The sequence below is a fragment of the Schistocerca americana genome, chromosome 9 (assembly GCF_021461395.2).
Source record: "Schistocerca americana isolate TAMUIC-IGC-003095 chromosome 9, iqSchAmer2.1, whole genome shotgun sequence".
NCBI lineage: Eukaryota > Metazoa > Arthropoda > Insecta > Orthoptera > Acrididae > Schistocerca > Schistocerca americana.
In genome coordinates this window covers 127,681,761-127,705,066 of record NC_060127.1, presented here as the reverse complement: position 1 = coordinate 127,705,066, position 23,306 = coordinate 127,681,761, and the positions used below count along the sequence as shown (strand labels likewise).

At 44.1% G+C, this 23,306-nt stretch overlaps 1 protein-coding gene across 1 annotated transcript in view; it reads right to left on the bottom strand.

Annotated features, from left to right (window-relative positions):
- Nucleotides 1-7,240: 7,240 nt before the first annotated feature.
- LOC124550881 (BTB/POZ domain-containing protein 9) overlaps nucleotides 7,241-23,306 on the bottom strand; it is a 132,197-nt gene continuing 116,131 nt past the window's right edge. The window contains exons 9-10 of the mRNA XM_047125640.1: nucleotides 18,891-19,077; nucleotides 7,241-8,586 (exon numbers count right to left, since the gene is read on the bottom strand). Coding sequence (XP_046981596.1) covers nucleotides 8,017-8,586; nucleotides 18,891-19,077 — 757 coding nt within the window. The 3' untranslated portion in view covers nucleotides 7,241-8,016. The remainder of the gene's footprint in view (nucleotides 8,587-18,890; nucleotides 19,078-23,306) is intronic.

Below are 23,306 nucleotides of genomic sequence, written 5' to 3'. Positions count from 1 at the left end.
ATAAACATAGTTATGATGGTATTTAACCACGTGTTCTGGGTGTTTCGCTATTTTCGTTGGCAATGTATTTGATTTGTTGATGGGCTGGGTTTTTTGAGTTTACTGTAACAGGTACATCTTCTGATGATTCTGAAGCAAAACAAAACACAAGAGGATCTCTAATGAATGCCCATCCTTTCAGTAAAAGCATAGTGTGTGGCTCGCTGTAGCAGGCATGAATGATGACAAAAGTAGTAACACATTACAAGGACAATTTGTTTCACAACAGAAGAGCAAAACTGTGGATATCAACTACGGCTCTCAGCTTAAACAATAACCAATTTGTGACTGTTAGTGATTCAGAAGGATGTAGGTTGCAGTAGGTACTGGGAGATGAAGAAGCTTGCACAGGATAGAGTAGCATGGAGAGCTGCATCAAACCAGTCTCAGGACTGAAGACCACAACAACAAGTGGTGGATAAACCTGGCCGCAGGGTTTCCCAGATCAGTAAGTTCGAGGCCCATACATAACTGACCGACATCGCACTATGGTAATGTTCCGTATTATTTCTCACACAGTGTTGGTGAGGGCACACTTTTTGCACTTTTGTAATGTCTGATCCTGGGTTATCATATCGGAGTTCACATACGGTTTGCAAGACGATAATCCACATGAATGGCTTCCATTTACACTGTATAAATTTCCCACAAGTGTGAAGAAAGTCCACAGAAAGTACAGACAAAAACTCAATGTTTTTGTTTGTCCAGTGGTTTAATACATAATTTACATCAAAGTTTTTTTGTTTGTAAGAACAATCAACAGAAACTGCCTGCGACCGTAATGAAAGAAATATGTTATTTCCAAAGTATTCTATTGCTTGGTGTAGTACAGTAGTAACTTTTCGTCCGTTTTTCAACCAATGTGCTTTGTTTACAGAAGGGAACCAAAAAATCTTTATACTGTGGTCTTTTCTGTATTATTTAGCTTCTTAGTCTACTAATATACCATTTCTCAGCTACGAGAAGCAGCAGTTGTTTTGCAAATACTGATTTGCGTGAAAAATGGTACACAATCTTTTGATTCCTTGAAGAGAGTGAGAGACAGAGTGGTGAGAGTGAGAGTGAGAGTGGTGAGAGTGAGAGTGAGAGAGAGAGAGAGAGAGAGAGAGGCACAGAGCGGGGGGCGGGAGGAGAAAGAGCGGGGGGGAGGGGGGGGGCGGCGGGGGGGGAGAGCGGCGGGGGGGGGGAGAGCGGCGGGGGGGGAGAGCGGCGGGGGGGGAGCGGCGAGGGGGGGGAGCGGCGTGGGGGGGGGGGGAGAGCGGCGTGGGGGGGGAGAGCGGCGGGGGGGGGGGGAGAGCGGCGGGGGGGGGGAGAGCGGCGGGGGGGGGAGAGCGGTGGGGGGGGGGAGAGCGGCGGGGGGGGGGGGGAGAGCGGCGGGGGGGGGAGCGGCGGGGGGGGGGGGGGGAGAGCGGCGGGGGGGGGGAGTGTGGGGGGGAGAGTGGAGGGGTGGGGGGAGTGTGGGGGGGAGAGTGGAGGGGTGGGGGGGAGTGTGGGGGGGGAGAGAGTGGGGGAGAGTGGGGGAGAGAGTGGGAGAGAGAAGGAGAGAGTGGGGGAGAGTGCGGGGGAGAGACTGCGGGGGAGAGAGTGCGGGGGAGAGAGTGCGGGGGAGAGAGTGCGGGGGAGAGAGTGCGGGGGAGAGAGTGCGGGGGAGAGAGTGCGGGGGAGAGAGTGCGGGGGAGAGAGTGCGGGGGAGAGAGTGCGGGGGAGAGAGTGCGGGGGAGAGAGTGCGGGGGAGAGAGTGCGGGGGAGAGAGTGCGGGGGAGAGAGTGCGGGGGAGAGAGTGCGGGGGAGAGAGTGCGGGGGAGAGAGTGCGGGGGAGAGAGTGCGGGGGAGAGAGTGCGGGGGAGAGAGTGCGGGGGAGAGAGTGCGGGGGAGAGAGTGCGGGGAGAGAGTGGGGGGAGAGAGTGGGGGGAGAGAGCGGGGGGGAGAGAGCGGGGGGGAGAGAGCGGGGGGGAGAGAGCGGGGGGGAGAGAGCGGGGGGGAGAGAGCGGGGGGGAGAGAGCGGGGGGGAGAGAGTGGGGGGGAGAGAGTGGGGGGGAGAGAGTGGGCGGGAGAGAGTGGGGGGGAGAGAGTGGGGGGGGAGAGAGTGGGGGGGGGGGGGAGAGTGGGGGGGAGAGTGGGGGGAGAGAGTGGGGGGGAGAGTGGGGGGAGAGAGTGGGGGGAGAGAGTGGGGGGAGAGAGTGGGGGGAGAGAGTGGGGGGAGAGAGTGGGGGGAGAGAGTGGGGGGAGAGAGTGGGGGGAGAGAGTGGGGGGAGAGAGTGGGGGGAGAGAGTGGGGGGAGAGAGTGGGGGGAGAGAGTGGGGGGAGAGAGTGGGGGGGGGAGAGAATAACCACACAACTGCAACATGTAAATGTAAGATATTTTATTTATGTGATGATACAAAATAATTATTTACAATATTAAAGCTGTAATATATATGTTACATGAAACCAAAATAGCGCATTGCAAAAAAAGTGAAATTGTTATTGCAGATTATATTAACCAAACTGCTATTTTGATTAAATTTTTATTATATAATTGTATGGCTTACATCAATAGAATGTTCTACGATTATAAAGAATGCCATCAAAATGTCTACTGTATTTCTGTTCTAAGTCTAGACAAGATAGTAGCAACAGTAGTCAGCAAAACTAAGAATTTTTTGAACTTTTTGCAATAAATTACACTTGAAATTCACTGAAACAAGACTCGTGTAACTGGGTGTTAACACTTTTGTTCCATCACACGAGTACAAGTCCTGGATACAGTTGTGAATGTAGTAGTGTCTGGTTTCAGTTCCGATATGGTGATCAGGAAAATAACTGAACCCCAAAAGTATATTTTTGGTCATTTGCTAATCAAACCCAGAAATCCAGTGATGACTTCATGGACTTCCATTAAAGCATTTGATACTGGGAACACCAGTGGGACTGGAATATCCGTCAATAGTTAACTACCAAAATAGTCTGGAAACTACCTTTTTTTGTGTGGACAGATAACCATTATTGGTGAGCATAGGAAATCAAGAAAAAGGAGACTAGAAATATCACCATGCACGTTAATTTTGTAAAAAGTTAGTCAAGATGGAGATTTCCATTGATAAACTGAAGTAATCTTATTAACGAGTGCATATTGCCCACTCCACGGTGCTTCGTTATTTGTATTGAAGGGAAATGAACAAAATACAAAGACAAGAAAAATGTGCCAAAGAGAAATCTTTATATGATAGTGCACAATACTTAACTGGAAGTTTTTCCTCAGCACAGTGCTTAGCAAAACAGTTTTCTGGATTACAATGTAGAACTTCACAATTACACGTTTTCACACACATGAAACAAGTCTATTTTCATGATATTTAGGTAAGCTAGGTGGTTTCACAATACTAATCCAGACATTTCACCATGAATGACCATTTTAATATATGCATCCAAGTACACTACAAATTGTTCTGAGAAACTTTCAAAAAATCTAGTTGAATCTTGTGTTAGAGCATTATAGAAGATTCTGCAGAGCCCTAGTGATCCATTCTGCTATGAACTAAGATACTACCTCCTACTGCACCTACAACAGAAATGAATTTGACACAACATATAATGTCAATTTTGAAAAGCAATTACTCTGCAAATGCTTATTCCAACTGTCTAATTATTATAGCACAACTGTCCTACAAGGCTAAGCTGACTTTAAGATCGATATTATGAGGTGAATATGATCTAATTAGAGGCAGGAACATTGTGGCACTTTTTAATGCCCAAAAGAGTTCATTGTACTTTTACCATAAGTAGCCAAATTGCTCCCTAGGTTATGTCTGCCGTGTGCATAGAGGCATGTACATACCTCACTGAACATACGCAACATACAAATTTTCATCTCCTGCACTTTACAATTCTCTACTTACAGAGAAAAGTAAATAGGTACAATTCAAATTTTCTTTATAAATCAACACATAGGATACTTCGCCTTATGAACTGTCTATGGAAAATTTGACTGAATGTAAAAAACTGTTTTGTCTAAAAGCTTCTGAGCAGTTTTCAGTAAGACACTGATTATACACTTTGACTTCTTTCAAAAGTCATAGAGCCTAAAGTTACAGTATTCCTGCAGACAAAATTACATTCTGCTAGTATACATTATTAAAATCCAGAAACTACTCCATTCTTCAGTTGCTGCATATTTAGGAAGAAAGAAAAAAACCTCTATAAACACCAGAACTCATAAATGAAACAACGAAGGATATACCCTCTATTCTCTACGAAAGTCAGTACCTTCAAACATCCTTCATTAACCGTCACAGCCTATCACCAAATAATCCCTCAACTACCTCTCAAAGGAACATGACCACATTTGATTGACTACACCACAAGCCAGAAAGTATCTGAGGTTACACATGCTCAACACTAAATATAATCCATTAAACTTACACACTAAACACACTGACTTAACTGCAAGTAAAATTGATCCAATTGCAATCAACAACCATTTTAAGTTGTATACTTACGAAATCATTTTTGTACAGTGCATAACTTTGCAAACAACTCCACAGCAAACACCAGACTACTGGAATATTGCTCTCACTAACACATCAAGATGTGGTTTCTATGTAATTGTATTAGGCTTACAACAGACAGAAAAATTTTATTCCAAAAAATTTATTTGTAGTTATACCCGTATCACATCATCTGCAGGAAAGACATTGCCATTTTCCAAGTGTTCCCTCAATAACAAGGTTAACATCTCTGGAAGTTTTTTGGGATGGTACTGATTGCCTGTAGTTTGAAGAAATCACCCAGTGACATAAAACATACATTAACTTTCTAGAATCTTTTAATTCTGTGTATTTCGTATCCTAGATGAATCACACTTTAATCAATTACCGACAATTCTCCTAGTCATTTCACAGGTATATTAATAAGTATGTATTCACAAACTGTGAAAGAGTGGATGGAGACAAACCTCAAAGCATTCACTGACGATTCACAACAGTCAGACGGACCACAGGCACAAGGAAACATGAGGAAATGATTCTCAATATAATAAATATGATTTCATTGTGAAGTTACACAAGGAAGTTCTTCATACTTAAATTCTGCCACACTGTTTGCAAATAAAGGACAACCAAGAAAGTTAAGAAGATCTATACAATGAATCTCAACATTTCAACTCCCACACTAAATTACCTCGAGGCTCTTAAAAGAGAGGCTCTCAGACTATTCATGAACAGTACATTACACTACATTGCAACAAACACGAAAACTGTTTTTTTTTTTTTTTTTTCCATGTTGTGTTCGACCATACAAATACACAGGCAAGAAAGCTACCAAATAGCATATCTGCACAGCTAATATTGAGCACTGTATGCACTTTACTTATATCTTTGTATGTAACAACATTAAAATTTATTTTTTTCGTATTACGTACATAGTCAATTAATAAACTTATTCATTGTGGTAACTTTATATTATAGCCAAAAGCACCATATTTTATAAACAAAGAAGTGACATCTAATGTTTTTTTTTTATCTTTTAATGTGAATTATTCAATATATCTCATCAAGTTTTTATTTACCGTCTTTTTAAAATTTAAATACCAATTTATACATTTACTTATTTTCAATATGTATATATATGTGAGCACTGAATTTATATTTTCTCAAAAATTATATATCCTTGTATCTTAATAAATTATAATCTCCAATACTTGCTTAAATATCTTCTTCATGCTCGGGTGGTATACAATATAAAACTTGTACTTGTTTCCAACAATGAAACCCCCTAATGGCAGTAAGTTAAAACTATTCACAAGCAATTAAAATCTAAATAAACAACAACTTCTCCAAAATTTATATATATATATGAACAACCAACGGTCATGTAAAAATCTAAACAAAATGGAAACCCACCAATGTGGGAAAATTTCCACTCCAATGGTACAAACACACTCAGTAGACACAATCTTCATCTAATGGACAAAAACCCCAACTAAATATTAAAGTCACAGAGGCTGCTTTATCCACATATCACAAGACAAAACTATCAATAGCTAAGGTTCATATTTATTTTGCAAGAGATCAATGATGGAAAGTTACAGCAAAGCAGGAGGAAAAACTGGCAACAAACAAGGTGATCTATCAATGGCCAACCTTAATAGAAACTCCCCATCAAAGCATTCTCCATTTGTTTCTCTGTGTTTTTGGCTACACATCATGGAAAAGCCAGAAATGTCAAGTCACAGGGCTCAACACAGCTTTTCTGAAGAGAAGGTAACATTTTCTATCATCTTCATTATCAACAATTTAAAAGTTAGCTCTGTATTTCATTATTCTGGTAAAAGTGGGTTGCAATTTATATGTTAATGAATAAAATATTAGCAATATAAATAAATATGCATACGTAACTTCATCAAATCCACTCCATAGCTGGTATCAAAAGAAGGGTATGAAATGGGCACTTTCTATCAATAGCAGCCATTTGCTGATGCTGTTTGTGTGTACAGTGAAGACAGCCACAGATACTGGCTTAGAAGGATAAAATAGAAGCAAACGCAAAGCAGACAATTAAATAGAAAATTTCCACACACATTTAGATGGAGAGTTGAAGGAAGAAAAAGAAAGGAAAAATAATAATGATTTTGGTCTCTGTTTTGTTTCTCACGTTTGCTCATTACTCAGCTCATAAATCCCAGGTACACAAGATTCAATCATTTCTATGATTGCCTTTTCTCTGTGTCTTCTCAAGACAGTCACAATTACTGAACAGTACTAAGACAATCCCACACACTCTCTCTTCAATGTACCGTAATTATTGCACAAAGGCATCACTACCTGTGACCAGATGAAATCAATCTACCCACTTTTTCTTTATTGCAGTCTCATTTTTATTTTGGCAATTTACTTTTTACTTGTTTACCTAACACTATGATGGACAAGCTCTTCTCATTGCTCCTCTTAAATTTTCTTCACTTAACTGTCTTCTTGAGGCCTGACTTTTTATCGAAGTAGCCATTTGCTTTAGTGAAACCTCAAAGTCCGAAGTTGAACTACTAGTGCCCTGAATGAAAGTTCAGTGTCTTAACCATTGAGCACTGCAGGATGTACAAGTGCAGTTCCTCATTACATTCCAGTCACTAACATTAAAACATCTTTTGATAAATTGGAACACAGTATGTTTCGATTTGTGACATATATTTCGGTGTGTGTGTGTGTGTGTGTGTGTGTGTGTGTGTGTGTGTGTGTGTGTGTCTGTGTGTGTGTGTGTGTGAAAGAAAAGAGAAAGAGGAGAGAGAGAATAAAGATGAAAAGCAAAACAGGAAATACAGGAGATGTCCTCAACACAAGTGCACCCCTGTCATTTTGGAGTCTGAGATATCTGCCCTTCCTTTTTAGCATTCCGTGAACTACGCTCTCTCCTCACAAAGGAATCAACTATTAGTTCTGAAAACTGGGTTAGTGTTGCATATTTTTACATGTGCCTGTTAGCAGTACTGGTTTTTCACCCCCTGAATGTGCGTAACAGGACAGCATTTCTGTCTCAAAATTTTACAGGAAGTAATAAATACAAGAGGTGTATCTGAGGCACCAGTAAAATGCAGTCTTTCCTCAACTTTACTAGAGAGAGAGAGAGAGAGAGAGAGAGAGAGAGAGAGAGAGAGAGAGAGACCATATGCATATGCTTGGATGATTAAGTACAATGTGAAATATATGTTCAGTAAGGTGTACTTGCAAAATAACATCTTTAACATGTCAACAATCTTTTCCAAGTAGCAGAGCAAAAAAAGGATTGTGGAATGAAAACAATTATCAAAAGGCAACAGAAAGTACACACAACAGCATGACACAAACATAACTCAGGCAAAACACTATTTGTGCAGCAGTTAGGTGATGTGACATCACAAACACGCAGGATAATGACTCGGATGAACTCCCCGCCGGTGGGCTACGAGGGCGCCCACAGGAACACAAGGGCACCACAGTAGCTGCAGCAGGAAGGTGGAGGGGGAGATCACGGCGATCCACCACCTTCTAGGGGCAGCCGCGCCTCTTCAACTTCCTCTCCTTCCCCTTCAGCCCTCGTCCCATCAGCAACATCTGGCAGAGAGGACGACGCGGCTGGTGACAGCGAGGGGGGTGGGGGCGGACTGGCAGCAGGGAAGCTCTCCGAGGCAGGTGCAGCAGAAGGACCGGGTCCCACTGCCAGGTAGCAGAGACGGCGACGAACGTGTTCCTCACGCGAACCTCTCTGCTGACACTGGTGGCTGGGGTTGTCGTGCAGGCGCTGCAGGTCCTTTTCCAGTTCCTGCTGCTGTTGCTGCTGCTGGCGCTGCTGCTGCTCACGGTCCTCCCACTGCTGCTGCCGCTGCTCCTCTTGCCGATCGTCGTCGTCATCCTGCTGCCTCTGCGCCTGGAGTTTACTGCTGTTGCCACCACTGGTGCTGCCACTAGCAGGAGTCGGTGGAGTGGGCAGGACCTTCGGTGCGGATGGTGGGCTGTGGCCCAAGCTGTTGCCAGTGGAGGGAGGAGGCGAGTCTTCAGAAATCTGCGCAGGGCACTCCAGGTGCACACAGTGGAATACCTGGAAAAGAGTGTTCGTGTCCAATTCGTTGGAGAATCAAAATAACAATCTATACAGTGGACGGAAGCCAGTTCTTCACCACCAAAGAATACGAAGATAATATCATTCGCCAGCACAGCATCAGAGTTTTGGGATGTGAAAGGAACTGAGGAACAGTCGACGAGTGTACCGCTGGTCCACAGTGTGTGACGGGCACAATATTTCTGGCAGTAAACCCGTGGACTGTTCGAGCAAGAAATATGCCGGGAGAAACTGAAGAATCACATAATAACTGAGGAAAATTGTTTTAATCTTCTAAAAGATCTGGATGCTAAAATTTGAGACACGATTTGAAAAAGAAAGAAATGAACTGTCATCTGGACAACGCACCTACCCACAAAAGTGTCTGAACATTGGGAAAAATTGACAGACTTGCACTACAAAGTGTTAGAACTTCAGCCCAGTTGCCCAGATTTAGTTCCCTCAGACTTTCACCTCTTCCCAAAAGTCAATGTCTGCCTTGGCAGTCAGCATACTTTGCCCAACTGAAAAGTGATTGCAACTGTAGGTGAATATTTTGCTGCATTTCCGGGGGAACACTACAGCGATTGAATGTCACTGGAATATCATAGGATGAGGTGTATTAATGTTAAGGCAAATAAGATTTCTGAAAACATGAATATTCATTTTCACTATGAAGCCAAGGACATTTCAGACCAGTTTTGTATATCTGATCTGACAGCAGATAGGCAACCCATTCAAATGTTTATGACGGGAGAGCACATCTACGTGTAGCATCACATGGAGTTCCTCCCAGATGGATCTTGGAAGATCACAATCCTTGGCAAAAGGCTGTGTATGGGGCTTGCCCTAAACACCTAATGTACAAGCAAATATCACCACTGTCAACTGTATTCAATATCTTCAGGCTGAAGCTCACACTGATCCACACACACACTGCAGAGAGAGTTGATGTGGAAATGATCGAAGTGTGTAACAAGGAGACTGCACTCACTCATTAACACTGACCAATTTATTGGTATATGCTTGGGCATCAATGAAAATGACAGAACTGGGAATTCCCACTGGCAAACTGTTTAGCATTTTTGGCACTGTTCGGGCAAGGCATGAGCCATTTATACTAGCTTAGTTTCCGGGCAGTGGTCGACTCAGCAGAAGGAGTGCAGAACAATAATAACCCAAGAATCATGGGGTCGAGTCCCTTTGGAGAAACTTCCTGTTTTCCTTTTATTTTTATCTTCAATTTTTGTTACACACATTGCTAATAAATCCAAATAATGCTCAATATATTTTACTTATTAATACTTTTATAAGAGGCACGAAAAGAAAAGGTGATGGAAAATCTGGGATTGCAAATAAATTTTCAGAAAGGAATTTTACGGCACACATGAGGACTTTGTATATAAAATTAAACGTTTTTGAGAACTTTATATATAAAGTTAGGTACTTTTATTATTTTGCAGTTGATGATACACACATGCTGGAGATGACATTCACGGTGAACTGGCAGGAAGCCGTAATTATCCTGGCATCTTGCACAGATTATAAATGTTACATTTTTACAATTACATGGTTGGTTTAGAATTTCTAAAGTGCAGAAAAACAAGCTTGGTTTACAGCCAATAAAGTTCATCTATCATTGCACACTTTGGCAGCAAACCATGCATAACGCATCATTTTACCAAATATTGGCGAAGATAGCTGGTGCTTTACAGCAGAATGTATTTTCATGCAGTCTACATGGAATAAGATTCCTTTTTCTCTCTGAATGAGAGAACATCAGTTTGGAGGATTTTCAGTTAAGTTCTTAACCAGGCAAAAAATATAGACATCACAAGGTTGCAGTTGCAGAGTGCATTTGGGAAAAAACACTTTGACAATGCACGATGACAATCTTTCACCATCTTGAGAAATCTTGCTCTATAGTTGTGAATTTGTCTGTCTTCCCCCATGAGTAAATTAACAGAAGATTGATTGATTGGTTGGTTGGTTGGAGAAGGGACCAAACTATGCAGTTATCAGTCCCTCCGACATTAGATTAACTAAAACTGATAAAATCCCACATTAAAAGAGGGAACTACAATATCCATAAAATGATAAAACTATTGACAGGGAAGGAAGGAAAAGGATGGAAGAGGTGAGGGAAAGAAAGTGACTAATGGCAGGAGCGTGAAGGAAGAAGCACAGGAGACAAGAGAGATGCTCAAGACATAACAGACCCCATAAGGAAAGGAGTGGGAAGGCAGAGGGCCGGGGTGAACCACCAAGCCCAGTTGAAGTCACTCCAGTTGGGGCAAAGGGGTGAGCAAGAGGGCCTGCCATACCCCCCACTCACCAATAAGATGGAAGGTCCCTCCCTTAAATAAAGCGATAAAAACCCCCCATCACGAATACTACGTAAAACAAGATCCGCCATTGAGGCACTGTCAGCCAACACCATCAGTAGCGAGTCTGGAAAGCTGAAAGTCTGTTGCAGGGTGGTTAAGCTGGGGTAGTCCAATAAGATTTGAGCCATAGTCAACATCGATCCACAACGGAGAGAGGGGGATCCTCACGACGGAGGAGATAACCGTGAGTCAGCCAAGTACGGCCAACACGGAGCCGGCAGACGACAACAAGATGCCTTACAAGAGGCCCAGGAGGAGGACTGCCATGGAGTTGTAGAATCGTCAATCACCCTGAGCTCGTTCGGTGAAGAAAGAGTGTGCCATTTTGCATACCAAAGGCGAAAACCTGATGATGTAATGCCGAGCGAAGGTCTATTTCCAGAATGCCAATAGCAAGAGACGGCCTGGTAGTAGCTAACTTAGCCAGTCGATCGGCAAGTTCATTGCCAGGAATCCCAACATGGCATGTGGTCCAAATGAAAACCACTGAGAATCCATGTTGAGCAAGGAGAGAAAGGGAGTCCTGGATACCGATGACCAATGGGTGGCAAAGGAAGCACTGGCCAATAGCGTGCAAACCGCTCAATGAGTCACTACAGATAGTGAAGTATAGTCCCGAGCACGGGCGGATACAGTCCAGAGCGCGCAAGATGGCTACCAATTCTGCAGTAACCATACTACAGCCATCTGGCAAGGAACGAAGTTCTGTGCGTCACGCCTTAGGTGTAAGCAAAACCAGTGTGGCCAGCAACCATGGAGCCATCAGTATAAATCCCTTCTGAACCCTGGAATGAACTGAGGAGACAGTAGAACTGGTGGTGAAGATCCATCGGAGGGACAAAATCCTTTGAATCAATTGAGAGATCAAGACAGATCTGTGGCCGAGAGACGCACCAAGGAGGGGTATGTGTGTGAAAGTTCAGAAAAGAGCGACTGAATGCGGACAGCCATAGTAAGCCCACATCGTGGTCGCCGCTGCGGCAGGGTGATCTCCATGTCTGGATAAAGGAGACCATAATTGGGGTGCTTTGGGGTGCAGCGAATGCAGAGCGCATAAGATATCAGCTGCTGTTGGCGCAAAACTCGCAGTGGTGGAGTCCCTGCCTCTGCGAGAAGGCTAAGTACGGGGCTAGTCCGGAAGGCACCAGCTGCAAGTCAGACCCCACGGTGGTGGATGAGGTCTAGGATCTGCAGCGTCGAAGTTAATGCAGAACCGTAGACAGGACTTCCATAGTCTAAATGAGACTGGACCAACACTTGATACAATCGCAGGAGAACAGAGTGGTCTGCACCCCAAGCAGCATTGCACAGAGACCTAAGAACATTGAGATGGGACAGCACATCCTCTTCCGCTGGCGAAGACCAGGGAGCCGTGTTAGCCGGTCATCGAAGATCAGATTCAAGAAGCGATGGGTGTCCACTACCTCGAGGGGCTGACCATTGAAGAACAGTTCCGGATGGGGATGGACTGTACGGCAACAGCAGAAATGCACGACACACGTCTTGGCCACCAAAAACTGAAAGACATGGGAGAACGCCCATGAGTGCGCCCGGTAGATTGCCCCTGTAGACAGCGTTTGGCAGCACACATTATGGAGGAAGCGAAGTAGATACAAAAATCGTCAGCATACAAAGAGGTGACACTGTCAGCCCAACAGCTGTTACCAGGCCATTAATGGTTATGAGAAAGAGAGGAACGCTCAGCACAGAACCCCCCATTTTCTTGCCGATGGAGAGTGCTGTAGGAGCAGCCAACTTGGACCCAAAAAGAGCGACAAAAGGAAGTTACGGATAAAAATGGGCAGAGCCCCACGAAGGCCCCATTCGTGAAGAGTGGTGAGGACGTGGTGGCACCAGGTGGTGTCATAGGCTTTATGCAGATCAAAGAAGACTGCAAGGAGGTGTTGCCGATGGGCAAAAGCCAACCAGATAGCATACTCCGAGTGCACCAAGTTATCCACCGTAGAGCGGCCACAGCGAAACTCACTTTGAGTCGATGACAAAAGGTCGCGGGATTCAAGAATCCAAAACAGCCGCCGACTCACCATGCATTCAAGGAGCTTGCAGAGGGTGTTCGTAAGGCTAGCTAAGGTAGCTACCCAACTGGCTTCAACACCGGAACAACAATGCTTTCCTGCCACTGGGTAGGAAAGACTCCCTCACTCCACAGACAGTTGAAGAGGATCAGTACATGATGGTCGCCAGCCATCGATAAGTGTTGGAGCATTTGGTTATGTATCCGATCTGGTCCAGGAGCTGTGTCAGGACAAAGGGCGAGGGTGCTGGCAAATTCCCACTCGCTGAATGGAGCCTCATATGGCACCAAGCAGTGATAAACAAGCGCTCTTTCACGAAAAGGAACTTGGGCGGATACTGAGCCGATGCCGAAGCTTGAGCAAAGTGTTGAGCGAAATTTTCTGCTACAAAGTCCGGATTGGTAAGGACAACACCTTGCACAGAAATTCCTGCAACCCCAGTGGGACAACGGTGGCCAAAAATTCGCCCGAGTTTCGCCCAGACTTGGAAGACGGGATGTGTGGTCCTATGGCAGCTACATATCGTTCCCAGCAAATCAGTTTCTGAAATTTGATTAGGTAGCGGATCCGGGCACGTATCAGTAGAAGGGTGCCGCTTGAAGTGTTGAAGAGCACAGCAGCGGTCTTTTATGGCTGCAGCAATTTCCGGAGTCCATCAAAGGGACCATCTTCGGGTGTGGGGAAACTCAGGAAGAAGGTATTGCTGAAACAGCTGCTGAAAGGATGGCAGCAGTTAAAGTCTGAGTAGATTCATCAACACTGTCCTGTGGCAATACAGGGGGGATGGGAGCAGAGGAGAAGGCACCCCAATCAGCCTTAGATATGCCCACCTGGGAGGGTGATGGAGTGAGATACACTGAAGGAAGGTCAAAACAATTGGGGAATGGTCTCTGTTATGTAAATCATCGTGGACTCCCCACTGAATGGAGGGAAGAAGGCCGGGACTGCAGATGGAGAGGTCAATGGTATAGAAAGTGCTGTGCACCACGCTAAAGTGTGTGGGAGCACCTGTGTTTAGTAAACAGGGGTCAAGCCCTGCCAGAACAGCTTCAAATGTCCTGCCCAGGGCAGCAGTCGTATGACTACCCAAAGAGGGTTGTGGGCGTTGCTCCCCTAATAGCAGGAACGGAGAAAGGAGTTATTGAAGGGTGGTGAGGGCATGGGTGGGATGTGGGCAGCCTGTCAGGTGGGAGGCAGAGGATACAGATTGTGACTGGAGTGGCCAGATGGACCCTGACAGCAATGGCTTCCAGACTGGTATGGAAGGGAACCCATTTACTAACAATGTCCTTGCGGACCAAGGTGCAAACACCACCAGAAGCCCACAAGAGGCCAATTCGGTTCCGACAAAGCGTGGAACCCACGAAGGGCGGGTGAGTAAGAATTGACAAAATGGGTCTCCTGGAGCACAATATAAACGGCAGAGTAGAAGGAAAGAAGGGGCCGCAACTCTGGAAGGTGATGCAAATATCCATTACAATTCCACTGGAGAATTCTCAAGCCGAAGTCCAAATGGGAAGTGAAAGGGCCGGAGTCAGTCACAAAGCTGAGTCGCCATTTGTCGCCGAAAAGGATGGGGTAATATCCATACAGGTGGGGTCAGACTCTGTTGGTTCACTGACTGGAGGATGGGGAGGCTGCACCTCAGGGGGTACCAGACGGGCCTTTCCCTTGACCCTGTGTTTCTGCTTCTTCTCTTGGGAAGGAAGAGAAGGGCAGACTTCAGTGAGAGTGGGCACAGAATTACACCAGGCAATCTTGGCGTCCACTGGCCACGGATCATGCTGCCGATGTGGAGCAGTAGATATCCTTTCATAGGGGTGCCAGGAAAAGGAGTCCGGGGAGGAAGCTCCAGTACCAGCGGCCACCAAAGTAGGTGAGCACTTCTCTGGTGGGAGAGATAGATAAGGATGCTTCACAACTACATACTGGTCAATAAATAAAGATTAAACAATAAAGAATATATTTGATCCCAGAATAACCACACTAAGAAGAATCGCTTCTCGGCTTTTGGCAAGATCAATGTGTAGAAATTATAAATTAATATTAAACAACCCACCCACCTCCCCAGCAGTCGGAACTGCTGCATAATCAATCAATCAATTAATATAATCAACAAAACCAAAAACAACGATCCATGGCTGTGTAAAACATGCAGTTGCCTCATGTTAAATTAAATGCAGTTGCCTCATGTTAAATTAAATGCAGTTGCCTCGTAATATAAAGCCAACAGAACTCGTCAGAACGTGACATACAGGCCTGCAAGTACTGATAAGAGCTGCACCATACGTCACACATCCTGCAGATAATTAGCAGTAGCCAAGGCGCGGCAGGAAGTTCGCTGGGCGTGGCAGGAAGTAGCGCGCAGAAAAACAGCAATGGCGGCCGGAAGCAGACCCTTTCCAGCAGATCGCGCTAAGTTAAAACTATAGCGCGATCCTGCGAGCTCTAGCAGCAGCTAAGTCAACACAGCATCTTATCAGTACTTGCAGGCCTGTAGGTCACGTTCTGACGAGTTCTGTTGGCTTTATATTACGAGGCTACTGCACCCAAAAGGGCGAGTATGGGTACTGACAGGGAGGGGGAGTGGGAGAGGGAGGAGGAGGCTGAAAGCATGGGGCGAATGGGGTGGGGCTGGGAAGAGGAGGGGATAGAAGTGGGAACGGATGTAACGGAAGCAAAAGTAGAAGACATAGACATGGGCTGGAGCTGGTCATACTTTTGATGAGCCTCAGTGTAGGTGAGCCGATCTAAGGTTTTGTACTCTTGAATCCTCCTTTCTTTCACAAACACCGGGCATACAGGCGAGCGTGGAGAATGCTGTCCAAGACAATTTACACACACTAGAGGGGGAGCACAGGCACTCCCCTCACAGAGGGGGCGTCCACAGTCACCGCAGAGAGGATCAGTGGTGCAGCAGAAGACGTGTGTCCAAATCGTAAGCATTTAAAGTATATCATTGGTAGTGGAATATAAGATATTACATCACACCGATACGCCATTACCTTGACCTTCTCTGGGAGGACATCCCCCTCGAAGGCCACGATAAATGTGCCCGTAGCGGTGCAACAGTTTGGAGGGCCGCACAGCACACGGTGGATAAAACGAACCCCTTGCCGCTCGAGGTTAGCACGGAGCTCCTTGTCAGTTTGGAGAAGAAGGTGTCAGTGGAAATGAATGCCCTGCACCAAGTTCAAAGATTGGTGAGGCATGACAGAGACTGGGACGTCACCGAGACGGTCACAAGCGCGCAGAGAGTCAGATTGAGCAGCAGAAGATGTCTTTATGAGCAAAGTACTGGACCGCATTTTACTCATCGATCCCACTTTACCATACTTATCTTCAATTGTCTCCACGAAAAACAAAGGCTTTGTCGTGGCAAAACTTCCGCCATCCGTCCTGGTACAAACCAGGTACCGAGGGAAAGGTTTCAACCCAAGCCGGCGAGCTTGATCCTCCTCCCAGGGGGTGGCCTGGGAGGGGAGGGCCGAAGGAACGGAAGGAGTGTCACGCCTGCTACCACTTATGAGATGGCCACAGAATGGCCACGATGGTGAAGCTTTTGTCGCTTCATGCTCAAGGCGCCCGCCCTAGTATCACCCACTCCGGCCAGGGGCTCGCCCCGTGGGCGCCAACCAGCCACAGCAAGGGCCATCTGGCACGGCGGCCATTGCCAGGAGTTCTGGCACCCCAAAGTGATGAGCATCGACTACTGGGTATACACGAGGTGTTAACAGCTCAGGTACTAGCAGTGTGATCCCTGTGGTTTCAGGGGGCTCAGCCAAGTCGGTACTTAACAGCACCACCACACAAACTGGCTACTGTGCTGGTGACCTAGCAGGGGGGGAGCCAGGGTGCAAAGGGAAAGGGGATGGGAGGGGGACAGGAACCTGCACCGTGGAAGCTAGGTATGGAGTTCATCCCCAAATGGCTCACACTGAACAGAAAACTTTGGAAATGGAGGTCAAATCCCAAGGGGACCAAAAATTCCGAAAAGGAGATGGAAAGAGCAAACTAAACAATAGTACAGACCAAAACGAAGCCAGGAGGATAGCCAGGCCAACATAAAGAAGTCCACTAAGAAGAAAAAGGAGGGACAGGGACAAAGGAGTAAGGATAGGGAGGGAGAGGAACAGGGATGGTAATGCAGCCCGGAAAGGAAAGGAGACTGCAATAGCTCAGGGCCCCGTGCACACCACACACATACCCACACAAGGACTGTGGGCCCCCTGGGGAGAAATTAACAGAAGAAATTTGATCCTTGAATTACGGCTATATTTTCAATCTATTTTGTACCTTTTATGAAAATATATTGAGGATTGTTTAGGTTTATTTGCAGTGTAAATAACGTAAAAATTAAAAAAAGAAAATATATTCTGCACAAGGATTCAACCCCACAACCCTCAGAGTGTCATTTCGCACTTTTTTCCGCTGCACCAACCGCTGACTGGAAAACACGCTAACACAAGTCACTCAGGCCTTGCTTGACCCCCACCAAAACTGCTATTTTAATTGCTTGGCCTTATGGAGCTCTCACTTCCGTCACTTTCGTTTCTAACCATGCCCTGCACACACCATAAATGTGGATGAAACTGATGATAAGTATGTGCAGTCCCCTCGAAAGAAGTTTTAACACTTATACTTTTTAATACAGTGGAATCCCTCTTTTACACTTTTCACAGAGCAAATTTGAGAAAAATGCAAAATTGAGGGAAATTTTTAAGAAAATATATTGGTTTTTCATTCCACAAGCATACTGGTCATTCATGCTTTTTTAACTAAAAACCCATAATTATACAGTTTGTTTCAATTTCTTATGGCTTTTTTCCCCCCTAGTTGAGAAATATATTTAAAAGTTTTGGTGTCTGCATCAGACAGCTAGCAGAAATCTGAAGCAGGTTACAAAACCTGGACTTTAGTGCAGAAATGGTGCAGTAAAATTTTACCTTTGCTGTTGGGTACCATCCTAACCAACACCTCAGAAATCACAACATATTCCAAGGTAAGTGCCAAAAGTATGTAACAAATATTATCGTATTAAATTGTTAAGGCTTTCCTATTAGTTCAGAACTTTACAAATGCTTTGAAAATCGCTACCATCACCCCACCTTTTTTTCCACAAAATAATATGCCAACAGTTCCCACAGAGTTCACACTTTTTTCACAAGAGGCTCTATATCTGCGACAGTTCGAACATAGTTTGTATATTATCTTTGTATATTACCCTAGAGAGCTTATCGCTGCAAACTTTCCATCTTTTCAGTCTAATACTAAAGTTTTAGCTCTACCCGACACTTCGATAAACTATAAACAGCACTACGTCTGGTATAGTTATTGTTAGGTTTGCAGTGTTAAGAGACAAAGCACTAACAGCACGAATTCCTCCAACTTTAATGACTTCCACCGAGTCATAAATAGGGAGAACAGAGTATCTGTTTCTCCTCATTAAAGTTTCATCAGCCGTTAATAGCAGGAAATTTGTAATCATGACAATGCAAAAGCAAGTTGGAATAAATGTCCTGAACACAGAGAATTTCAAGGGACTGATAAAAACATCGTGAAAAATGTAATTCTGGGAATGTAAAAGTAGGACCGTATTGAGTGAAGTGATTTCTGGAGTTTTTCGTGATAGTATTTCAAATGTACAAGACGTGTAAGCTTCCCTTTAAATGTAAGACCCAGGGATGCCTCAGATTTTGTACAAGCTAAAAATGTGTTATTCGGGTGAACACAGCTATATTTTATATAAAAAAGAAGAGTGTGTGTGTGTGTGTGTGTGTGTGTGTGTGTGTGTGTGTGTGTGTGTGGGCGCGCACGCGCGCGTCCGGCCTGACATTAGCCCATCTCCACAGTCACCAAGCAACTTTCCACAGTGACTGACCTCATTAGCAGTGTTGTGTGTCCCAACAATGCGGATGAAGACGACGGGCCGGGGCTTGAAGGTAAGGGTTTGCCAGGACCTGCATGCCTCTCTCGTCTTGTCGGCAACCACCTCCCAGTCCCAAGTGTTCACCGACACCTCCACGTAGTAGCTGTAGCTGCGGCTGTCACAGTCCCACAGCAACAACCTGTCAAACAGAGAACATCAATGGTGATGAAATATTTCAGGGCTAAAGTCTGAGCACCATCCACATATGAGTCAATTTCTGCAATCCAGCGACAGAATCTGAAATGTGTTCTTTACTCTGAAATAAAATAAAAAGTACCATAGAAGTCCATAAAATTTTTACAAATAAAACCACCTACATCATTTGATATGTTTATTTATTTATTTATTTTACTCATGCCACCATCAGATCTGTATTTAAGACTAGAGAAACATAAGAATGAGCAGTGTTAATTATACCATGCCAGACAACAAAAGCTACGAAAGTAAAGAACTGAATATTCATTCACCACAACCTAAAGCTTGTAAACAAAGTTCAGTGTCGATTGTGATGAAACCTATGCCCTAGAGTGCTATCAACTGCCAAACTCAGCTCAAAAGTCTAAATAGAAATGTAAGTGATAAAGCCGAAAGATGGCACCAGTAGTAAATATGTTGCGTTTGTTTTTCAAGTTGTACACACATGGTTTCCTTTCTTGTTACAATTTTGTACACTCCACATTTACTAATTCTGCCATCCTAAATGTTAATTTTATGATTGTGAAAATGTATTCACTTAAATCACTTTTTATGAGCAGCAAGAGAACACATATATAAAGGTATTATTTTTGGAATAATTTTTAGTTTTTGTCACCCGGTAACATTTAGTTAACATATCTCATTCTTCTGTTCTTTTAAAAGATCGAACTAATAATAGTAGCATTCAAAATGCCATAAACAAACAAACATATTAAGCAGTCTATATGGCTTCATTCACAACAAAAATTGCAGGTGCATCTACATAATTCATTTCTTTTTTAAATACAAGAAATATGAGCAGAGAAAAAACAGAGAATAAAAAAATGTATGTGTTAAGTAACATTTCCAAATTGTTTTCTTTCACCTGAATCTTTCACAAAACTAATATTAATTTCAGAAGATATCATCTGTTTTCTTTTGCCTGCTAAGGGCAATAATAAAGGATTAAGTTTTTTCTGAAAATATTTAACCTTCCCAGTGAGGATATAGTACGAGGGTTGGAACTTAAATGCTGGCAACTATTTATTCAAAACTGATACAAAAGAGTTACATGTTTGCACCTGTTACTGTTCTTCAAAGTAGTCACCAGCATTTTGCAGAGCCCGTTGCCAGTGATGGGGAAGGCGTAGTATACCGTTAGTAGAGCCTGTTCTGTTGATGGTGTGAATGGAGTGGTCTACTGCCTGTCGAATCTCCTGAACAGTTCTGAGGCAAATGCCACAAAGTGGTTCCTTCATCTTCGGAATCAAATCAAAGTCACGAGGACTTAAGTCTGGGGAATGTGGTGGATGGTACAGTACTTCTCAGTCCCATCGACTGAACAGAGCACCCACAGCTTGAACAGTATGGGCCCGCACATTCTCATACAAAATGATGGGTGGGTCGCACAGAAAGCATCGCCGCTTCTTTCGCAAAGCTGGTTGCAGGTGATGCTCCAAACACGAAAAGTAAAGCTGTGCACTGACGGCCTGCTGTGGAGGAACATAATGCGTTAGCATAACACCATCACAGTCGCACACGAAAACCACCATAACTTTAGACCACTCCATTCGCACCATCAACAGAACAGGTTCTGCTAATGGTACACTGCCCCTTCCACATCGCTGGCAACGGGTTCTCCACAACACTGGTGACTACTTCGAAAGACAGTAACAGGTGCAAACATGTAACTCTTTTGTATCAGTTGTGAATAAATAGATGCCACTACGTAAGTTCCAACCCTCTTATAACAATTATAAGTGACTTTTCTGATAGCAGAATTCACAAGCATAGGCTGCCAATTCTTGATCTAATCTGATACTAACCACAACTTCCATGTATCAGTTACCACAACCAGTTTCGAAACATGCATCCAAAGCAACATAAATATTTACTGACTGTAAGCGGTAGACTTAAATTTCATAAGAACAACAATTCCGAGGATGACGAGGAACAAAATGAAAACAACATCTTAAAAGATATATATTGAAAGCCAGTCAGAATTGGTGCTGACATCTCAATAAACACAACAGCTAGAGTGCAGTTTGGGAATGAATTCTTGGGTAAGAGAAAGATAAAGGAAGAAATGAATTAATCAGATTACAAACAAGCTAGGAAAGCAAAGCCTAAGTTTGCAGCAGATTACAGACTGTGACACCCACTTGAAACAATGCCCCACAACAAACTCAATGAAGGTATGATCACATTGATAGGTTCTCAGATGTGAGTGTCTCAAATGCTTGTTTAGTAACAGCACCCAGCATATTACTCTGGACAGCGAGTGTTCATCAGATTCAAGGCTATAGTCAGGAGTGTCCCAGGGAAGTGAGCTAGACCGCTGCTGTACTCGCTGCTACCTAAATAATCTGACGCTCTATGGTGGTGGATGTCTGCGACTTCCACATAATTGGTCAGCATGTTAATAGGATGTGTGTGTGTGTGTGTGTGTGTGTGTGTGTCACACAGTTATATTCTTATATCCTGTTTTCTTTCTTAAAAAGTGGGCTACAAACTGGTGAACATTGGGGCAAATGTTCCCAACAATTGACACACAGAGCACGTTTGTCCACAATAACTACCTGTGTGGAGTGATCATATGCAGCTTCCACACTTCGTGTCCACCCTGTGGTGGGACGACGTAAGACTGAAACATATGCATCAGAAACCATCGGTGGCGGGATGTGACGTTTCACATTGTACCTATGTGCCATTACTAATTTTCCCCAGGAAAAATTTTTCTTCAAAGGCTAAAATGAAAGTGCCTGTATCTGTCAGATTATACTCGGGGCTTTTTGTATGCGTGCCGCACTGTTTGAAATGAGCCCATAGTGCTTCATTTGCCAGGAGTGTTAGGTATCTGTGGAAGGAGACTTCTTGGACTATATTAAAAATTTTCTGTGGTGCAATGGTCACTGATACGTCACTCAGTCATTCACATGTCTGGAGACCAGTAGTGTGTGCAGCAGAGGAGGCTTTATTCAGTAACGATCCACTGTGCATTTTTCCACAGTGACTGAACTTCTCTAAATTTATCTCCAATGTGCCCCTCAAAAAAATAATGGTTTCGTCCTCCATCTGTTTGAAAAGATAGCAGGTATCAGATGAAATGTTTTGCTCCCAATCGTCTGGCCTGTCCCTCTTCCCACAGTATACCAAGTTTGGGAAAGGAGGAAGATTAGCACCATCTTTATTGAAATTTCTAGACCCGTCTGATGACCTGACAGATTAGAGCATCCATTGTTTAGGTTTAACTTGATATGTTTCATATGCAAAACATCCCCTTGATGTCACCCATTCCAATCCAGGATTCCCACCACAGAAGCCAGCCAGCTGCAACCAATTCATCTGGCACGACAGTCATTGCCGGGAGTCAAATGCCCCAAGTAGACTCCTTCACATGCCTGAGGAGTTAGTAGCTTGTGCATCAGCAATGTGATCCTTGAGTTGTCAGGAGGCTCTACCAATAAGGCAGATAATGACCCCCACATAGGACTGGCTACCACACTGGCTTTTATGTGCATATATGAGACTACACAGTTTTAGTGCACACATGATCTGTAACATTGCATTCAGTAGGAGCAATTTAAGGTATTCTTCCCCTGTCAGGCCACACTATACAGAAAAAAAATTGAGAATTTAGATCAAACACAAAAATTACTCCAACTGAAAGGTGATGTAAGATAAATGAATGAATATGTCAAGAAAGGAAAACCTAGGGGATAGCTAGGTCAACATAAAAGGCTGCCATCATGAGAACATAAGGAAGATAAGGAAGGATGGTTGGAGGAGAGGCACTGCAACACAAAAAAGGAAGTAGGTGCTGCATTAGTTTGCAGCCCCATGCCCAATACTCCCGAATGTTCCGTTGCAGACAGGCACAACAAAAAGACTGCTAAACAAGTAAGCGTTTGGCATGCAACTGTCTCACATATAACCTCTGTCTTCACAGCCAGAGACAGTTGTCGTGTGTGACAGTTACATTTACGTGAATGAGTGAGTGAGTGTGTAGTACAAATCTACCCTTTCCATAATATCATAATGCAGGGTGTATACGTGGACAAGGAAAAAAAAATTCTCGGATTTTCCGATTTAAAATTTGCTTTTTTCCAGGTGTAAACACACTTTTTCCATGTTAAATGACAGTATATTTTCCCTCAGAACCGTAAAACTTGTCAATCCTTTGAATGGTTATGG